The 18,580-nt window shown below is 37.6% G+C and overlaps 1 protein-coding gene across 1 annotated transcript; it reads left to right on the top strand.

Moving 5' to 3' along the window:
- Window positions 1-1,493: 1,493 nt before the first annotated feature.
- Window positions 1,494-18,271, top strand: LOC127973134 (epithelial-stromal interaction protein 1-like; the record flags this gene model as incomplete). Its single annotated transcript, XM_052577216.1, has 9 exons — window positions 1,494-1,577; window positions 1,680-1,753; window positions 1,834-1,917; window positions 3,551-3,624; window positions 4,800-4,887; window positions 10,213-10,296; window positions 10,730-10,803; window positions 11,985-12,175; window positions 16,890-18,271. Coding segments are annotated over 9 exons (884 nt in total), but the record flags the coding sequence as incomplete, so codon positions are not given.
- Window positions 18,272-18,580: the final 309 nt, after the last annotated feature.

Genomic DNA, 18,580 nt, shown 5'->3' with positions numbered 1-18,580 from the left:
GCTTTAATTTTCAAAAACACATTATTTTTGAAATACTGTACAGTATTGTAGGTCCTCTATGCCCGGCCTCTCTCAAGCGCATCGTTTTCTACAAAGTCCCTCCTTATGACAAGCACATGAAACGGTCATCCATAAAATGCATTGCTGTTCTGTTGTAAGTGATCTTAAAGATTCCTAAATGCATCTACTTTCTGAAGGCCAAATGGAGTGGTTTTGCTTTCACCTAGATACACACAGTATCTCCCTGACATGACTGCTTCAACATTAACTGCAGTTCCTGAAACCAAGCCTTCTTTATTCTTTCATTACGCAAATATTTCCACATAGTGACGTAGACATGTGGGGGCGTGTTAGAACGAGCCGTTTTAGGGGTCGTGGCAAAGTCTTAACTTTGATAAAGATCTCTTTGGATTTGAGACTTTTTTATGCACCAAGATCTTTTTCATGCACCAAGTGCTTTTAACACTCCAAAGAGAAAGGAAAAATTTAAATCTCATTATATGACCCATAAAAAATTATTCGTACAAAAATTATAGTTTGCTTAAAATCTACTCACCCTCAGGCCATCCAAGATGTAGATGAATGTGTTTCTTCATCAGAACAGATTTAGAGAAAAGTAGCATTACTGTACATCACTTGCTCACCAGTGGATCCTCTGCAGTGGATGGGTGCCATCAGAATGAGGGTCCAAACAGCTGATAAAACATCACAATAATCCGCACGTAATGTACACGAGTCCAGTCAATCAGTTAACTTCTTGATGTTGAAAAAGCTGCATTTTTGTTATTAATTATTAATGATGAATTTATTTCTTACAAACACGCAGCATTTCACTTCACAAGCCATGAATTGATGGACTTGAGTGGTGTGGATTTTTGTGATGTTTTATCAGCTGTTCGGACTCTCATTCTGACGGCACCCATTCACTGCAGAGGATCCACTGGTGAGCAGGTGATGTAATGCTACATTTCACCAAATATACTGTATGTTTGGATGAAAAAACAAACTCTGTATCTTAAATGACCTGATTAAATTTGTCCTGTTCCCGAAGATCTACAGTACCTTCCTACAAAGTTCAGCTCAAACCCTGATCACCTTTGTGCGAGCTCATTAACTTAAATTGGGTTTAAAATCCTGTAGTGTGAATTTAAAAGATGATAATTACAGACAGGTGTTTTTGATCAGGGCTGGACTTGAATTCTGCTGGTAGGTAGATCTCCAGGAACAGTATTGGGCTCCCCTGCTTTAATCATACACTCCATGAAATCTATTAACTCAGAATTCCCAAAATCTGCAAACTAACTCAGACTTGGGGGGGGGGGGGGGGTCTGTGGGGAGACAACCCTGCAAAATCTGTGAGGTGCATTCCAGCCTTTAATTTAATCCCGTCTTAGAAAACTGTAGCGTGCACTTTGCAAGCCCTGAGCTTCAGTCTTTGTCACACTATCCCATTTAAGTGTAGAGATTAAACTCATTTCTTTCACTCTCTGCAGTTGCACAGGAAGAAGAGGAGAAACTGAGGAGATGGAAAGAGGAGAATCGCCCTGGTCCCATTCAGCTGGCTCCAGAGAAACTAGGTAATGTGGAGATGAAATATATGGAAGTACTGATCTGAAAAAAAGAAGACACTTAGCAAATGAAAGAAACATCTAAAGCCGCTGATGTATTCACTCTCACAGGTGGAGCAGTATCACTGTCAGAAGTCAGACAGAGACAGCAGGAAGAATCACGCCAGTCAAAGCTGAGAAAAAAGGTTTAGGAGTACCTGTTTAAAATGTCTGATTCCTTGCCCAAATACTTGCACACTTACAGTGCATTTGAATATCTCCACAGCTTCAAAAAGAGGAAATGGATAAAAAGAAGAGACAGGCAGAGGAGGAGGAGTATGAGAAGATGAAGGCCATGCAACGAGAGAAGGTACAGGCCAAGAAATTGTTTACATCTGCCTTTTTATAGCATTTCTGCAGGGCATTGTGTTACTCTCTTGCATCTGCCGAACTTCATTTGCTCATCTGGCTTGTGTCTGGATTCAGTGCTTTTTATGATGCCTTTGTAATTCAGACTTTATAACTCCAGATGTCACTGCAGGCAATGTCCACGTTATCATATTCCTTTCAATTAAATGCTATATGATTAGACTTTAGCCTTCAGTGTTGCTGCTGCATGAGTCTAATTATTTGAGCAACCACAGTTCATTTGCTAAAACACACTCTGGTCATTGTTCTTGGAGTGTAATAATGGTTTACTTTAGGGATCTCAGGATTGTAGATAAGCTTGGAATACTGTAATACTGGAAATAAAAAACAGTTGAAGAAAAAGTTTTTAATTAGATTAGATTGAACTTTATTGTCATTGTGGAGATTACAAATACAGAGCCAGTGAAATGCAGTCCGCATCTAACAAAGTGCAATCTGGGAATGACAAAAGAATGACAGCACTATGGAAATATGTGGTTCAAAAATAAAAACAAATTACATTAAATAAAAATGTTTTGCTAAAAATTTTGAGATTAATATAATTAAATTAAACAAAGTAAATATTGAAATATTAGAAATATTAACTACAATTTAAATATTCTGCACTATTTAAAGTTCAGTAATAAAATTAATTTAATCAGATTAATGAAAAATGTTGTATTAAATTAGAAAAATGTTACATTTTCACTAGTGGTCTCGGATGGACAACACTGTATTTTAATATTTCCTTTATATGTATAGTTACTCTTTATTTTTAGGACCAATTCTAGTTATTAACTAACTACTAAATATGGTTTTTGCTTCTAATAAACTTATAATTATTGAATCTAATTATTAATATTTAGTAAGGTAGTTGTTATGTTTAGGTATTGTGTAGGATTAAGGGATGTAGAATATGTGTTTTATAAGCATTATTAAACAGCCTATATACTAGTTATATGCATGTTAATAAGCAACTAGTTAATGAAGTGTCCCTTAAGTGTCCAAATGAAATTAAACGTAAAGAGAAAGTTTGTAGTTTAGTTACAATGGGCTATTAATGCCAAATGATCATCACACTGCAAATGACATCGTGCTTCAGAGGCGCCATTAGCTGAAGAATGAGAAAATGGCAGGAATCATTTTTAAATATGTTGAATAATAATAATACAATTCTCTTCCTGGTAACAGAAAATGCATGCATGTGTTTGGAAAGCTCAGTAAAAATCAATGAATATGGAAAAATCAAAATGTGTGTGGGGGGAGAGGAGAAATGTGGCACTAGCTACTGTAAATAGAATTGTAAAAATGCTGATTGATTGTATTCAAACAGGTTTCTTACTGTCTGCCACTGGTCAGTCAGAACTGAAAGTTCTGCCATAAACTGACAGCATTGAATGAGCCAGTCTTGCTACTCAATGTCAAGCTGGTCAGTCTGCTTAAACAGACTGAGTAATGTTGTTATAGTATAGTTATATTTTGGAGGACTCCATCTACAAATGGCTTACTTATACTGTAGTTAACTTACATATTAAGTTGAAAAGAATAAAGCATTTTAACACTAAAGTGAACATATTGTGTTTAATGCATTGCAGGCCAATAAACTAGAGATGAGGAAAAAGCAAGAAGAAAAACAGAGACAGAATCTGTACCAACACGACAAGCAAAGGTATGTAAGCATTTTTCTTAGACCTTGCTAGATTTAAGGTGTGCTTGGTTTAAAAGGAGGAAGTAGGATGTTAAGCTGCACTATTGGCATTTATCCAAAAACAATAAATCGGAATGCACAGGTTCATCTTTAGCTCAAGTTCAGTAAAAACTATGCCTTTTGTTTAGAGGCTGTGAAGAGATTATTGAAAACGATTACAAGGAACCCTGCAAGATGCTGCTGGGAAGCTTCGGTCATCGTTTACTATTGCATCGTCACAAACCCGTATAGCTTTATTTCTTCCATCAAAGTCACATACAAAAGAGGAAACTGGATTCTCACTCCGTTCTTTATAATAAAGTGAAAGCAAAATGTGACGAGATTAAGTTGCAATTTGGCAAAAAGTAAATAAATACATAAAAAATCATAAAAGCATCATAATGGGAGTCCATTAAAATTCTGCACCATATTCTTAGTTTTCTAAAGTTTTTGTTCATTAAAACTGTTCCCCTTTTAAAATCCAAATAATTTAAGTATGTGCATATTAATTTTGGCAAATTAATATTAGGCGATTGGTTACAAATCACAGAAGAAGCATTTTTGAGTGATGTTATTATACATAGTCATAAAATGTACATTTATTTTTCAATTAACAATTTAATATCTATAAAATATATATGTATATCTTATTACAAAAATTAACTAATCACACACATTTCTGTAAATAATCCTGATTATTTACACCTAACATTAAAATTTTATGTAAGAAATATATGTTCACACTGAATATAAAAATGAATGTGGAAAACGTGGAAACAGCATTATTTTAAATATAATATATTTTAAATATTTTTTTCATTGAATGTATGAATGAAGGCCAGTATAACAAACTAATACTGATGTCTGTATACAATTATAATTTTAACACATGAATGAGATTTGAGAGCAGCCATAGTCAATAGTCAATAAAATGCTTTTTAAATATCAGTCTTTTTCTCGGACGACTTACACACATTTCGGTGCATGTTTTGTTTTGTGATTTTGTTGTTATTGTTGCTTGTTTGTTTGTTTTATTTCTGGGACAAAGAAAATCATATGGGTTTGGAACAACATAAGGATGAGTAAATGATGACAGAATTGTCATTTTTTTGGATGAGCTATCCCTGTAATCACAATTATGTCCCTTCCTCCTGCAGGAAAACAGATGAGTTTCTTCAAAGAATTGAGAGGTCAAGCAGTAGCGTTTCTATGGCAGCAGGCAATTCCATACCAGCATCATCCTGGGTAAGACAGAGGCCAAAAATGCACTGCGTGCTCCATAGGCCTGAGTTCAAGCCTCTTGTGCATAGCTGTGGCACTGAGGTTACAGCCCAAAGCACTGGAATAATTCACACCAATTGATCTGTCTTTGATACATGTTTTCAAAGCAAACAGTCCTCACTCGGGAGCTTTCGTTGACATGGCATGTTGGACTGCAGCAATTATCTCCTCATTAGCCTCACACCGGAGATCGCTGACTGAGTCCATCATAGAGCTTCCTCAGTTGTAAACATGCAGACTTCTGTTTTTACGGTCAGCCAGCGCAAAGTCGCAAGTGTAGCTTCTGAATGGTGAGGCAAGCAGAGTTCAGGGGACTTCCCAAAGTTCACAGCGAAACCGCCTCACTAAAGGCAGAGAGGGGTCTGTGAGAGACTGGGGTGGAATAACCTGTATGGTTTGAGTGAAAGTACCTGGAAAGGAGCCAGAGTCTGAACCTGTGACATAAGCAGACTGACAGGATGCATTTTTAGAGGCGCTAATTACAGCTAAGCCACATGATTTCACTTGAATTTTAAGCAGGTTCGGTGTGCTTCAGAATGCTCTTGTGGTCACCAAACAATGAGATATTTATTTTGGCAGACCTGTTCTAAAACTATGGAGCCAGAAGAGTCTCAATAAAGATAAATGCACACACTACAGTCACATATGCACACATAGGATTCATACATGCACACACATAATTCATAAATACACACACAGGATACACAAATGCACACAAAATTCACAAATGCACACACAAAATTTAAAAAGCACAGAAGATTCACAAATGCATACAAAATTCAGAAATGCACACAAAATTCAGAAATACACACACAATTTAGAAATGCAAACAACATTTACAAATGCACTCAAGATTCACAAATGCACAGGACAAGATTCAGAAATGTATTTCTGATGCACACACACATATATCTTGATTCACAAACTGCTTGCGGTCTGTGAACTTCACTGCATTTGTGTGTGAATTTTGAGACTCCCCTGACTTGGCTCGACACACAAATGCCTTTTTTTAAACAGGGAATGATCTGCAACCAATCAGATATCTCCCTTGTTTTAGCCAATCACAAGAATGCACCCCACGTGGGGGATTGTTTACTTATAAGCCAATCAGCGAACGACTCACTTTCCTCACGCAGCGAACGACTCACTTTCCTCAGCAAACGACTCACTTACCTCACACAGCCGGCGACCCACTTTGCGCAGCGAACGACTCACTTTCCTCACGAGTCACGCAGCGAACGTCTCACTTTCCTCACGAGTCACGCAGCGAACGACTCACTTTCCTCACCCAGCGAGCGACTCACTTTCCTCACGAGTCACGCAGCGAACGACTCACTTTCCTCACCCTGCGAGCGACTCACTTTCCTCAGCGAACGATTCACTTTCCTCACGAGTCACGCAGCGAACGACTCACTTTCCTCACCCAGCGAGCGACTCACTTTCCTCAGCGAACGATTCACTTTCCTCACGAGTCACGCAGCGAACGACTCACTTTCCTCACCCAGCGAGCGACTCACTTTCCTCAGCGAACGATTCACTTTCCTCACGAGTCACGCAGCGAACGACTCACTTTCCTCACCCAGCGAGCGACTCACTTTCCTCAGCGAACGATTCACTTTCCTCAAGCAGCGAAGTTGAGCGAACGATTCACTTTCCTCACGCAGCGATCAACTCACTTTCCTAAGCGAACGACAGCCGGAGACCCACTTTTCGCAGCCAGAGAGCCACTTTCCTCTTGCAGCGGACCACTGACTCTCTCTTCATGTAGGGACTGAATATTATAATTAAAGTGACTTCTATATTGCATCCAAAAGAATATTTAGATATATTTAAATATTCAAAAAGGTTTAAACATTTTTTTTTTTTTTTACTTTCATTAAAATATTTCAATAAAATGAAATAATTGCCTATTGCAAATTTATGAATCCATGGTTAACTTTTTTTCTGCAGTCACTGGGCTATATGTATTGAGACATTTTTAAATTTATATTTAGTAAAAAATAATAAAAAATAAACCTGAATTGTAATCTAAACATCTGTATTTTCATACAATTTAATACAATTGCTGTGTGAACACGTTCATGTGATTGGCTTATAAGTAAACAATCCCCCCACATGGGGTGCATTCTTGTGATTGGCTAAAAGAAGGGAGATATCTGATTGGTTGCAGATCATTCCCTATTTAAAAAAAAGCATTTGTGTGTGGAGCCAAGTCAGGGGAGTCTCAAAATTCACACACAAATGCAGTGAAGTTCACAGACCGCAAGCAGTTTGTGAATCAAGATATATGTGTGTGTGCATCAGAAATACATTTCTGAATCTTGTCCTGTGCATTTGTGAATCTTGAGTGCATTTGTAAATGTTGTTTGCATTTCTGAATTGTGTGTGTATTTCTGATTTTTGTGTGCATTTCTGAATTTTGTATGCATTTGTGAATCTTCTGTGCTTTTTAAATTTTGTGTGTGCATTTGTGAATTTTGTGCGCATTTGTGCATCTTGTGTGTGTATTTATGAATCATGTGTGTGCATGTATGAATCCTGTGTGTGCATATGTGACTGTAGTGTGTGCATTTATCTTTATTGAGACTCTTCTGGCTCCATATTAAACGGTCTGCTTGAAGAATCATTAAAAGTACGAAGGGCTCAACCATGCTGTAGGCAGCAGAATGTTATGGCGCTCTTAGATAAACTCAAATCAAAAGGAAATTAGCAAAATAATTGAAAGACATTCAGGACATCATAACAAGATGTTGCATGCTTTTGTAATACTTGCGAAATAGTTAAAATAACAGTTTTGTATGTTAATGTGGTTTAAAATATAATTTATTCATGTGATGCAAAGCTGAATTTACTCCAGCAGCATTACTCCAGTGCTGCTGAATATTTTTGTGGAAACCATGCACGTTTTCTAATTATTTTTTTAGGATTATTTTAATCAAAAGCATTTATTTGCAATATTTTTCCATTCTTCCTCCCCAGCTCCACCTGTTTAGATCTGGTACAGGTATAAATATACTTTCTGTCATGGCAAACATATTTATTATTCAAATGTCAAGCAATGTTATATATTACAACACATTTGTTGTTTTGTAGTGACAAAAGTGACTACAGTGTCTACAGACATCACTGACAGAGGCCTGGAATTTCATGTATTCAAATAAATCAAGTGTTAGATCACAGGTCAAATAGAGGAGTTTGCTGCAGGGATTTTTTGACACATTTAGTGGAAATTAACCCCGAGCCCTGGTTAATTTCTGACCATGACTGGTCTGCATTGAGGGCTGGGCTGACCATGAGAGGTTTGAGAGCTGCCTCGTATGTAGCACAAACTACTAAAAGTGGCATCTGACAGCACTGTTAAAATTGTCTTGAATGTTTTGTTGTGCGCCATTCAACACTGCAATTGTTCCTTGTTTTAGACTTTTGAGGACTTCCCTGTGGATGACTAATTGGGAAAATCCCTCTAATAGACAGATCGTGCATTACTACTGTAGAGCCATGCTACGCAATACACGCAACAGTGTTTTGAACTGGCTCTCTGGACTTACCAGGAGCGGAGGCCTTTCGAAAGTGCTTTATTTTGTATTGACTTAAGTGGCTGGACAACCTCCGGGCCAAGTAACAAAACGGTCCAATCTAAATGTCGTAAGCCCACCGATCAAAGAATTTGTGGAAAGACGGGTTCTTGATGTGGTTTTGTGGCCATTGAGAATTGTTATGCTTTCAGTGATGCTTCCACAAGACAGATTAATCTCCTCCATATCCTCTGTTTGTGCAAAGGATCCTTTGTATTGGCTTCCCAGGATGCCAGGCCCAGGTCGTCCCACCTATTCCCCTTACTCTCTGGCCATTTCAAACACAACAGCCCCTGCTTGCTGTCCCCGGGCCGCCTGACCAAACACACAAAGATCTCTTCAGCTTCCAGACTCTCTGTTGGCCTCTCCTTACAGAGTCTTTCTGAACAGGGCCATGAGAATCTTAGAGAAACATCACAGCTGACACTCAGTCTTGTGCTAAAATATGTGATGGGCTCACCCTCAGGGGTCGTACTGTACGGACAAAGGCTGGGATCAAGTGTGGATTTGTCTAGGGATGGTTCATAATGACTTAATTGGTGGGCTCTGTTTAGTTGTTAGACAGTAAAACCCTCTCATCTTTAAAGCACTACTTTACACCCTTTTTTAAATAAAAAAAAATCAGAGAAGTAATATATCATTTTTTTTATTGCAATAATACTATTATTATGTAAAATAAATATATGTATTATTATTATTATTATTGTTATTAAAAAAAGCATCAAACTTTTATTTTAGACTTTAAAGCTCCTTTTTTGTTGACAACTGAAACTCACTGAACCTGTATGCAGAGCAGCATTGAGCATGAGACACTGAGTTCTCATGTTCTCACGTGTAACTGAACACAGTTTTATCAGTGAGTATCGGTTTGCAGTTTGTCATAGTATTTGTTGCACTGATTCATGAAATACATATTTTAAATGAAAAAAAAGGAAACCAAAATGTATTTGATTTAAACAATTCACAAAGGTCTTTATAAATCTTAAAGCTCTGGATGTTGATAACTAGTTTACTTGCTTATAACTGCCTCTGATGTCTTTAACACTTGCAAATTTTGTTAAATCCATTGATCGGTTCTTCTTTAACTTCCTCTTTGTTTTAAATTTGGTTTAAATTTACAGTCAGATCAGAGACATTTTTATGTGTAGTATCACCAGTGGTCGGACTGGAAGTGTCTTGCACTATGAGAATTTCATTTTTAATGCAGAGTATCTAAAGCTAAACTTTTAAAAAATGCATCTTGAGATGCAAGCGTTCTATTCTCTTATGTTTTTGAATACAAAAAATGCATTGTTTGTGAACGGCAACTAAAGGTGAAGCCACATTAGTGAAATTCCATGTGCAAAAAAAGTTCCACTGTCTCTTTTCAATAGTGTAGAGATGTAAGAAGCACCACTAACACAGAAGTCACTTCCAAACCAAGCAGGTTTTTGTTACTCAATGTGGAGAATAAATGAGAGCGAAAAGGAGCGAAACTTGTGGAAGTTTTTTGTCCTCATGTGCAACTCCCAATTGTGTAGATATTAGAATAACTGGGTTTCTCACACAGAATTTTGCAGAACAATAACAAATGTGACCACACCTTAAGAAACATGTTTAATCATGTATTATTCAGGACATTCAGGAAACTCAGCATAGTAAAAAAATACAAATAAAATACAAATAAAAATCGCACATTACTAGATTTCATTATGTGGTCATTTTTTCTTAACAGGCTAAATATCATGAGTACAGGGAAGCCAGAAGAGAAGAGGAGGACGCTGACCTGCTTAAGAAGAAAGAGGAGCAGAGGAGAAAGGTAAAGAACAGGAAGTGAAAAAGATGGACTGAGAGCTTACAAACATCACCTAAACTTTTGGTTCGAAGGAACACCACAACTAAATGTCTGGGCTTTGCCAAGAAAAAGAACTAACTCTGCCTAGCATACACTATTGATTAGCATGTTCTCGGTTATAGAAGGTAGTCATGGATTGAGTAGTGTAGGTGTTTTCCAGCTGGCTAGATAGTGGTATTTCTGTGGCTTTGAATGCCTCTTTGTCGGTCAAACATGAACTTAATTCACTGATATGCATCGAAGACAAAATGTCAACCCGACCTATCATGTCCATATTGTTGTTTATTCATGCAAAAATGCAATTAAATGATTATAGCTACAGACTTTGAATGCCTTTACATAAGTAGAGGAAACTTTTCTGTTGGATATCAAATTTTCATTAACTTAATATTTCCAGGCAGAAATTTTGGAGGAACAACAAAAACAACAGGAGGAGGACAGGAAGAGCCTGACTGGAGCTGACCATCGGCGGTATGGGCGCCTAATCATGACAGACCGCTAAAAAAGCCATGACTGTCAGAATTAATAAAGGAGTCTGTGACCACTAGTAAAAATGCTTATTTTATGCATATTTCTAATTTGATGCCATTTTTTTTTTCATTACAAATTATATTGTCAACATTGCAATTTGAATGAGAAGTTCAATTGGAAAAATAGCATACATTTCGGAATCCCTTAGTATTGTGGTTGCTTTAATGACTCCACAATGACTGTGTGAACTCCACAAGTTTGTGTAAAACCTGATAATCAGGTTCTCCAGAGTGATTTGAGATGATTCAGAGGAGCATTGTGTATTAAAATGATAGATTCAAAAAATTAAACACCAAAGGAGATATTTAGCAGAATGTCTGAGCTGCACAATGGAAGTGGATGGGCATCAGAAAGTACAGGTTTCGTGACATTTTTCGAAAAAAATGTCATACCCTTGTGAAAAAGAACTACACTTTAGTGAAAAAAATACTTTTTGCAGAAATAGCTTACTTTAATAAAAATATACTTGGGTAATGTAAATGACGATTAATTGTTAATTGCACGAAAAAGTATTATAGTTTAAATTTATGCAATTAGCTAAATGTTTAAGAGCCTCTGACAACTTAAGTGGGACTTAATGTTTAATTAAATAATTTCATAATTATGTTGTCTTTGTAATATGGTTAAAGTGTACTGCTGAATATACTGACAAGCATTTAACTAAATATACTTCAGTGTAATTTCTGTTGAGCTTGTATTTCATGTATTTATAATGTTGTGTTTAAATGTAGCATATTGAATAACACACAACAAAATTATAATAACTATACATGTGTTTAATATGTTGGTCAACATATCAAAATAGGTGTACTTTATCAAGGATTACAAAAGATTATTAAAACACTATGAGGTCAAATTAATGTTTTCATATACTTTTAGGTGTTAAGCACATTCAGTATATTTAAGCATATTTCTTTTTCACAAGGTTAGAACCCTAGAAACAGTGTAAAAGAGTTCTTTATTTTAAAAGTGTCCAAATTCTAAAATGTGTTGTACAGTTCTAAATTAGAAAGATTTGGAATTTCATCGTGGTGTCAGACACCTCTGTACTAATCAAGTAGGAGTACTTCATTGCTCAGAGCAAGTTGTGAACCATTCTGATAATGTATTACTCTCTTCAGGGTGAACATGGCCTTCCTAGACCGTCTGGAGGCGAGCAGTTCAGGTAGAGTGCCTCAACCCGTGACCCAAACCCCTGAAAGCAGTAATGTCTGTCTGGATGATGACGATGATGATGACAAACCACAAGATTCCACCCCATACACAGTGCCCAACCCATCACAGTTCCACACAGAAAGTGCAGAGGAGGATGGTGAGTCTTAAACAAGATTTATGTGCATCTCCAATGGCACTGTGTGTGTTTAGGTCTGTTTCATTTCACAGCACCTCTGGAAACGTCTCCATTGCGTCGACTTCTCGAGTCTCAAAGCCTCCGCTTGTGTGTGATATTGAACAGATCTCACACCCCCGGTGCTGGACGGCACAGCACATTGTGTAAATAAAAATGTCCTGGTACTCCAGACACGTGATGCTTTTAGATCCCACTGTGATATGCAAACTGCCTGCATGAGAGGTTAATGTCAATGAATCAATAAGTGACAAATTAATCAGCAGCTAGCTGCATGGTTGATGTGTTTTTACTCTACATTGAAGTCCAAATTGCCTTGCCTTTTGTTGTAAAGTAAACTAATTTAGCCTGAGAGAAGCTTGAATTATTGGCATGCCCGTCTGACAACAGATTTATCAATTGTATGTATGAAGCAACTGCTGCAAAAACAATGATTAGCTCTTCGAGATCCAGTATGACTGCATTGTCAAACTTTGGAAATATGCCATTCGGTCTTCAGACTTGCCCTGCTGTAGTGTGGGTTAAAGAAATAAACCATCCAAAAATGAAAATCAGTCAGTATTTACTTACCCTGATGTGGCTGTAAACCTGTGTGCTATTATTTTTTTCTGCATAAGCACAGGGAGAGTCATAAAAACACAGCATTCACACAGCATGTCTGTCACACTCTAAAAATGACTTATGTCCTTTAGCATCAGTGAAAGCACCATTAAAAGGTATATATTACTGCTCTAAGGTACTAACATGCTCATTCTAGAAGTAAATAATGTATAAAGTTCCCCCTTCAATGGTAATGCTCCAGTAACAAGCTGCTGCATCCCCTTTTTGTACATTTGTTCCTAACAGTTAGAGCCCTGCACGGGCCTCAAATCTAGGCCCGAGCCCGGCCCTGGCCCGAGACGCTCAGGCCCTGGCCCGACCCGTGTCCGACAGCTCATTAGAATTATCAGCCCGAGTCCGGCCCGAGCCCGTGTTTTTATTTATTTATTTTATTACACAGCGGAAGCCTGCCCTATTTGCAGCAATTAAAAAAGGGGTCAGTTTTGTGTTGTTTCTTTTCATTTCTTTATCAAGTTAGTTTAGAAAAATGTTTGAAGCATTTTTAAAAAAAAATTACGATTAACGTTAAACAGCCGAGTCGACAGCAAGTAGCCTAAAACATATTTAATCAATTAAGCCTCTCAAATTAACGCTAATACTTTACTTGGCTACAATAAAATCCATAGATATAAAACACTTCAAGAATATCACACAGACAGTTAGTTTAATAAATGTTTATTTATTAAAACACAGTGAGTAAAATAAAATAAAAAAATGTAAATACTGAGGCAGGCTCGCAACAGCGCTCGCAAACGAAATGAGAAATGAATCTAAACAAATTAAATTAATTAAAAACAAACTTGCAGGTTATCTTACCTCAAAAATGCACCACAGAACATGTCCATTCTTTTTTCCATTAGTTTCCAACAGTTAAACTGCTGCTGCTGGCGGGACACCAAACACAGAGCGAGCCAGTCTTGACAGTCGCTGTAGCAGGGTCTCGTGCTGTTTCCACCGTCGCAGCACATCTCGTCCATCACCTTCCATGTTGTGATTGAGGCGCATATATTGCTGTACTTCATCGTCGTCATCCTCGTCCTGCTCCACAATGTTTTCAAACTCAGCCAGCGCTCTCTTTTTGCTACGTGGCCCGCAGCAACAGGTGCAGACGCAGAAATGCATGCTCGCCGCTACATGAATCATCATTTTATAATTATTAGTTGGCCAACTAGGCTAGTATTAATACATTAATTTAGAGGCATGTAATAGCTACTACTACAATAAGTGGATATAAGTGAAGTGGATATAAGCGTGCGTGCGTGCGTGCGTGCGTGCGTGAGACTGTCATGTCAGTATGTCAGTTTAATTATAACGGGTTGAATTATCAGATTATGAAAGTTATGAGGTTATGAAATGTCTTTCTATATTTGTTTTTCTATCGTCGACGTCAACTTCTATTTTTTTTTTTTATTAATGTGTAAAAATATAAATAGAAGGATAACCCAAAAAGGCCCGAGGCCCGGCCCGCATGTGAGCTATAACGTGAAAATTGGCCCGAAGCCCGGCCCGAGGGGCATAAATAAGTCGGGGCCCGTCGGGCTCGGGCTGAAATGCAGGGCTCTACTAACAGTGTGTTATGGGACAGGCTGGACTTCAATAGCATCATAAAAACGCCATTGGTTCTCACAAAACCATTTGATTTCATTTGGAGAGTGTTTATAGTCCTTTTATAGTGTCATCTTTGGAGTGTTCAATGAAAAATAGCTGCGTGAGGATTCAAAACGTCTTCATCTGTGTTCCACTGAAATAAAATAAAAGCATTACAGGTTCGGAAAAAAACATAAAAGTGAAAGCAAACCAAAAATTAAAAAAACAGTTTTATACTGAATTTACTTCCTATCCGGGAATGGAGAACTATTGCTTATTCTATTCTGACAAAAAGGCATGGAACTGTATGATTCACACATATTGCGTTAGCCTCCTTACTGGGATTTGCAAGTGACTTATGGATCTGATTCAGTCTGAATCTAGCTTCATATGTGGAGATCTTCACCTTTTTTTTGCCAAGAGGTGTGGCTGTTTCGGCCAGATTTCCCATCCGTGTGATGGTGTGGGACTAATGTGCCGTTCACGTTGAAACGGTCTGCATATCTTCTCAGATGCCTGATGACACATTATGTTTGTGTGTTCGGCATCACTTACATCTGAATCACCGCAAGGACCAAAGGTTGTCTCCTCAGCTGAGGTTTGGGGTCAGCCAGGTCCTCCGATTCTCAAACTCACACCTCTGTCTCTGATTACCAGAAACTTTAGATGTGTTTGTTTCTGAACCAAGAGAGTCTCAGAATGACCTCTCGTCTGTCTGCGGTTCGGCTTACTCACAGTAGTGATAGGACCTGCCCTGACTTATGATGCTTCAGAACATGAACACCATGAGTACAGTTAACAGGCTGAAGGATGAGTTATTAGATGCTTTCTGTCTTTAAAGCAAGAGTAAACATTAACTAAAATATATCACCATACTTAACCCATTTGAATAATCACAGTAAATTAAGGCAATTGTTTTCTGTTACAAGTTTTCTGAAATCCAATGTTTAAATAAGCACTGAGGTGTTAATCTAATTTTATATGCAGTTGTTTGCATATATTTTCATAACAGACAAATGTCGATATTTGATAAAGCCAGGTTCAGAATCATTGTTTAATTTTATAGACATATTAAACCCAAAGGTGTTTACAAATGGGATTTTGTATACTTATTTATTGATCCATATATCAGAAAATACAATCAGCAGTAAATAATGTATATTTTCACCATGTTTTCAGGCATTAAATGTCAAATATACTGTACTGTATATAATGCAAATGAAATCTGAACAAGCCCCTCTACAAAAACCTTCGGAATATTAATGGAAATAAAACTATAAAGTGCATTTAAGTCATACTCAAGTGGGGATTTCTTTTTTTTCTTTAAAAAGATATGTATGATAATAAAATAGATGCAAATCGATTAAGTCTAATATTAAATGTTTTCTTTCTATTAGCCTGATGGAAGTCAAGTTATCAAAGCAAAATTTTCAAAATTGACCACTGCCTCTTGCGTCTAAAATGTCCTACTATTCCAGATTCAAATTATATATGCAACAAAACCCACGAGGGGGGAAAACAACGACTAGGGAATAGACAAATAACTTAACACTACTTAGACTAGACTAGAAACAAATAATAAAACAAAAGACTCTTAACTCTGGTACTCACACAACAGAAATACAATCCACAAGTCTCACAATGTTTTCACAGTGTAACAATGAACCGCACTAGACAGCGAAAACAAGGGGATTGAGATAGGGAGTCTAATGATAACATAACAGGTGACACAGTTAAAGCAATAAATGACAAAACAAGGATAACAAGGGGGAAGGGCAAGGGAACGAGACAACACAAGCACATGACCCAAAGACAAGGCCATGTGCTTGCACACAAAACACGGGCCTGTCATGATCCTGCCTCAAGACTAAAGAAAAATAAAGGACACGAGGGTAGAATCATGACATAGCGCTAGCAATGTCAGGGTTGTTGGTTTGAGGACCTAGAAATACATATAGCTTACCAATAAATTGCACTCCTTGAACGAACACTTCAATTACTGTCATGAGTATTCTGCTCCTTTCTCCACTTGCCTAATTTAATTTATTTTCTGTTGGCTTTTACGTCCAATGACAGCCTTTCCATCTTCCTTGGATCTGTGTGCATGGGACATCTGCCTGCCATAGTGCTAGTTTTGTCCATTAGTGTGTGGTTTGTGTGGGATCAAGATGCTGTTGTTTGTGGAACAGGCTGGCAGAAGCACTGCGGTGGAGACGACTTCTCCCACCCTGTCTGTCCTTCTCCATGAACCAAATGAACCAGCAGGGAGGTCAATCTTGCGCTACAGCACTGCTGTACATAGCTACACATTATTAGAAGGATGTCTGTGAGAGATACAGCATTTGAAGTCTCTAGGAACAAATGACCGTGTTGCTCATCATTTTTTGGCAGCCTCAAGCTCATATTTTGTGCATGGAAATGCTAACTTAGAGTGATTCAGGTATGGAGATATTATTTTACATTGACAGTTTGTTTGTGTTTTTCCTTGTAGATCATGAGCATATGTGGACCCTACTGGAACTCCAGAAAAGGTTTCCATACTATGAGCCAGATATGCTGGAGGAGATCGTCACACAGTGCAATGGCAATTACCAGAAAGCATATGAGCTGCTTGATGTGTGAATACTTTGTCATTTTGATTGATCCCAAGGTTGTTTTGTGAGTAAATAATTTTTGGGTGAACTGTGCCTTTAATTAAAGAAGGTGGTGAGCTCTAACTAGTGTCCTTTGAACTGAAACAAAAACTTTTTTTTTTTTTTAGTTTGTGCAGTTATTTTTGCTTTGACACGAAATGGACTTACACTTAGTCACAGAGAAAAGAAATCAAAACAATAAATCAAGATTTGAGTCTGCTGTGGGAACATTTATGGATCCCATGAGTACAATTCACAGGCTAAATGATGTGCATTCACAAAATCCAGTGGCTAATTTATAATGAGGTACAGGACTAGAGGAATTCTGAACTCATCCTAGGGATAGACAGTGAAAATCCCAACCATCATACAGATCATTAGCTTCCTGAATGCTGTGTAAAGGTTTCTACAAAATCTTCATCTATTTAAAAAGGCAGCCTATATGTATGTCAAATAGAGTGCAACAGTCGGGTTCCTGAAGTAAAAATCCTGTCCGTTTTTCTCCATGGGGAAATTATTTTTATATATAAAAAAATAAAAATAATTTCCCCATGGAGAAAAACGGACAGGATTTTTACTTCCGTAATTACGGATTACTTATAAACTGTTAATGACAGACCTACTTTAAGCTACGAGATTGTTAATCAGTGGCATAAGCTTTTGTTGAAGCCATCTGTTTGCATTATTTCAGCTTTTTTACATTTGTATGGGGAAAATGAGTGGGAAAAATTATTCTGGAACCAATGCGTCAGAAAAGTCAGTAGGCACAGTTGCACTCTATTCAGCTGATTTAATTCTTAAGTAACGGAAGGGACACAGATTCAAATGTGTCTACATCAAGAAAGAGAAAATAATAGAAAATTAAGTTCCTGGATTAGTGCTCATTAGTGCTAATACAAAGTAAAATTCAGCATCTTCATCATTAAAGTCATTTTACAAATGTGTATATGAGAGACACGAATGACCCCCATGTTGTAAATGATGGAGAAAGAGCTGGTGTTTTTGACTTCAGGTTCAGGTGTGACCTAAACATAAACTTCTATATCCCGCAGAAATGTTTTCTTGCTTTTGGAAGGTTTTTACTCTGTTTAGTGAACAAATGTGGTAGATTCTGTGTGAATTGCAATCCTGTATCTATCTTGTGTTTTTGTTGAACCACGATCAATCATGTTCCTGCACAGGAAAAGTTTCTCATGTAAATGTCTTCGCTGCATTAAACACGCTGTTTCCTGTGACAGTCTCCCTGTCTTTTGATGAGCGTATTTTTTTGCGAGTGTGTTTTCCTGTGTGCGATGTGGAGAGGTGGTCATGGAAAGAGTGTTTCCCAAGGTAACCTAAACTCAAAGGAAACAGATTACTTTTTTTTTTTTTGACATACAAGACATAGCAACATTTCCGAGAGGGGTTGTTCTGGGTAACTGAAACTAAGAGGGACCACACTGCAACGTCATATCGCACAACTCTGATGACCCACAAATCAGAACTGATGGTAGGTCTAGGAGACCCTGATTACCTCAGCAGCATTCAGGGGGATTTCCTGTGGGTGGTT

This window comes from Carassius gibelio, chromosome B15 (assembly GCF_023724105.1).
Source record: "Carassius gibelio isolate Cgi1373 ecotype wild population from Czech Republic chromosome B15, carGib1.2-hapl.c, whole genome shotgun sequence".
Lineage (NCBI taxonomy): Eukaryota > Metazoa > Chordata > Actinopteri > Cypriniformes > Cyprinidae > Carassius > Carassius gibelio.
The sequence above is the reverse complement of the archived record's forward strand: the minus strand, read 5'-3'. Positions and strand labels throughout refer to the sequence as shown.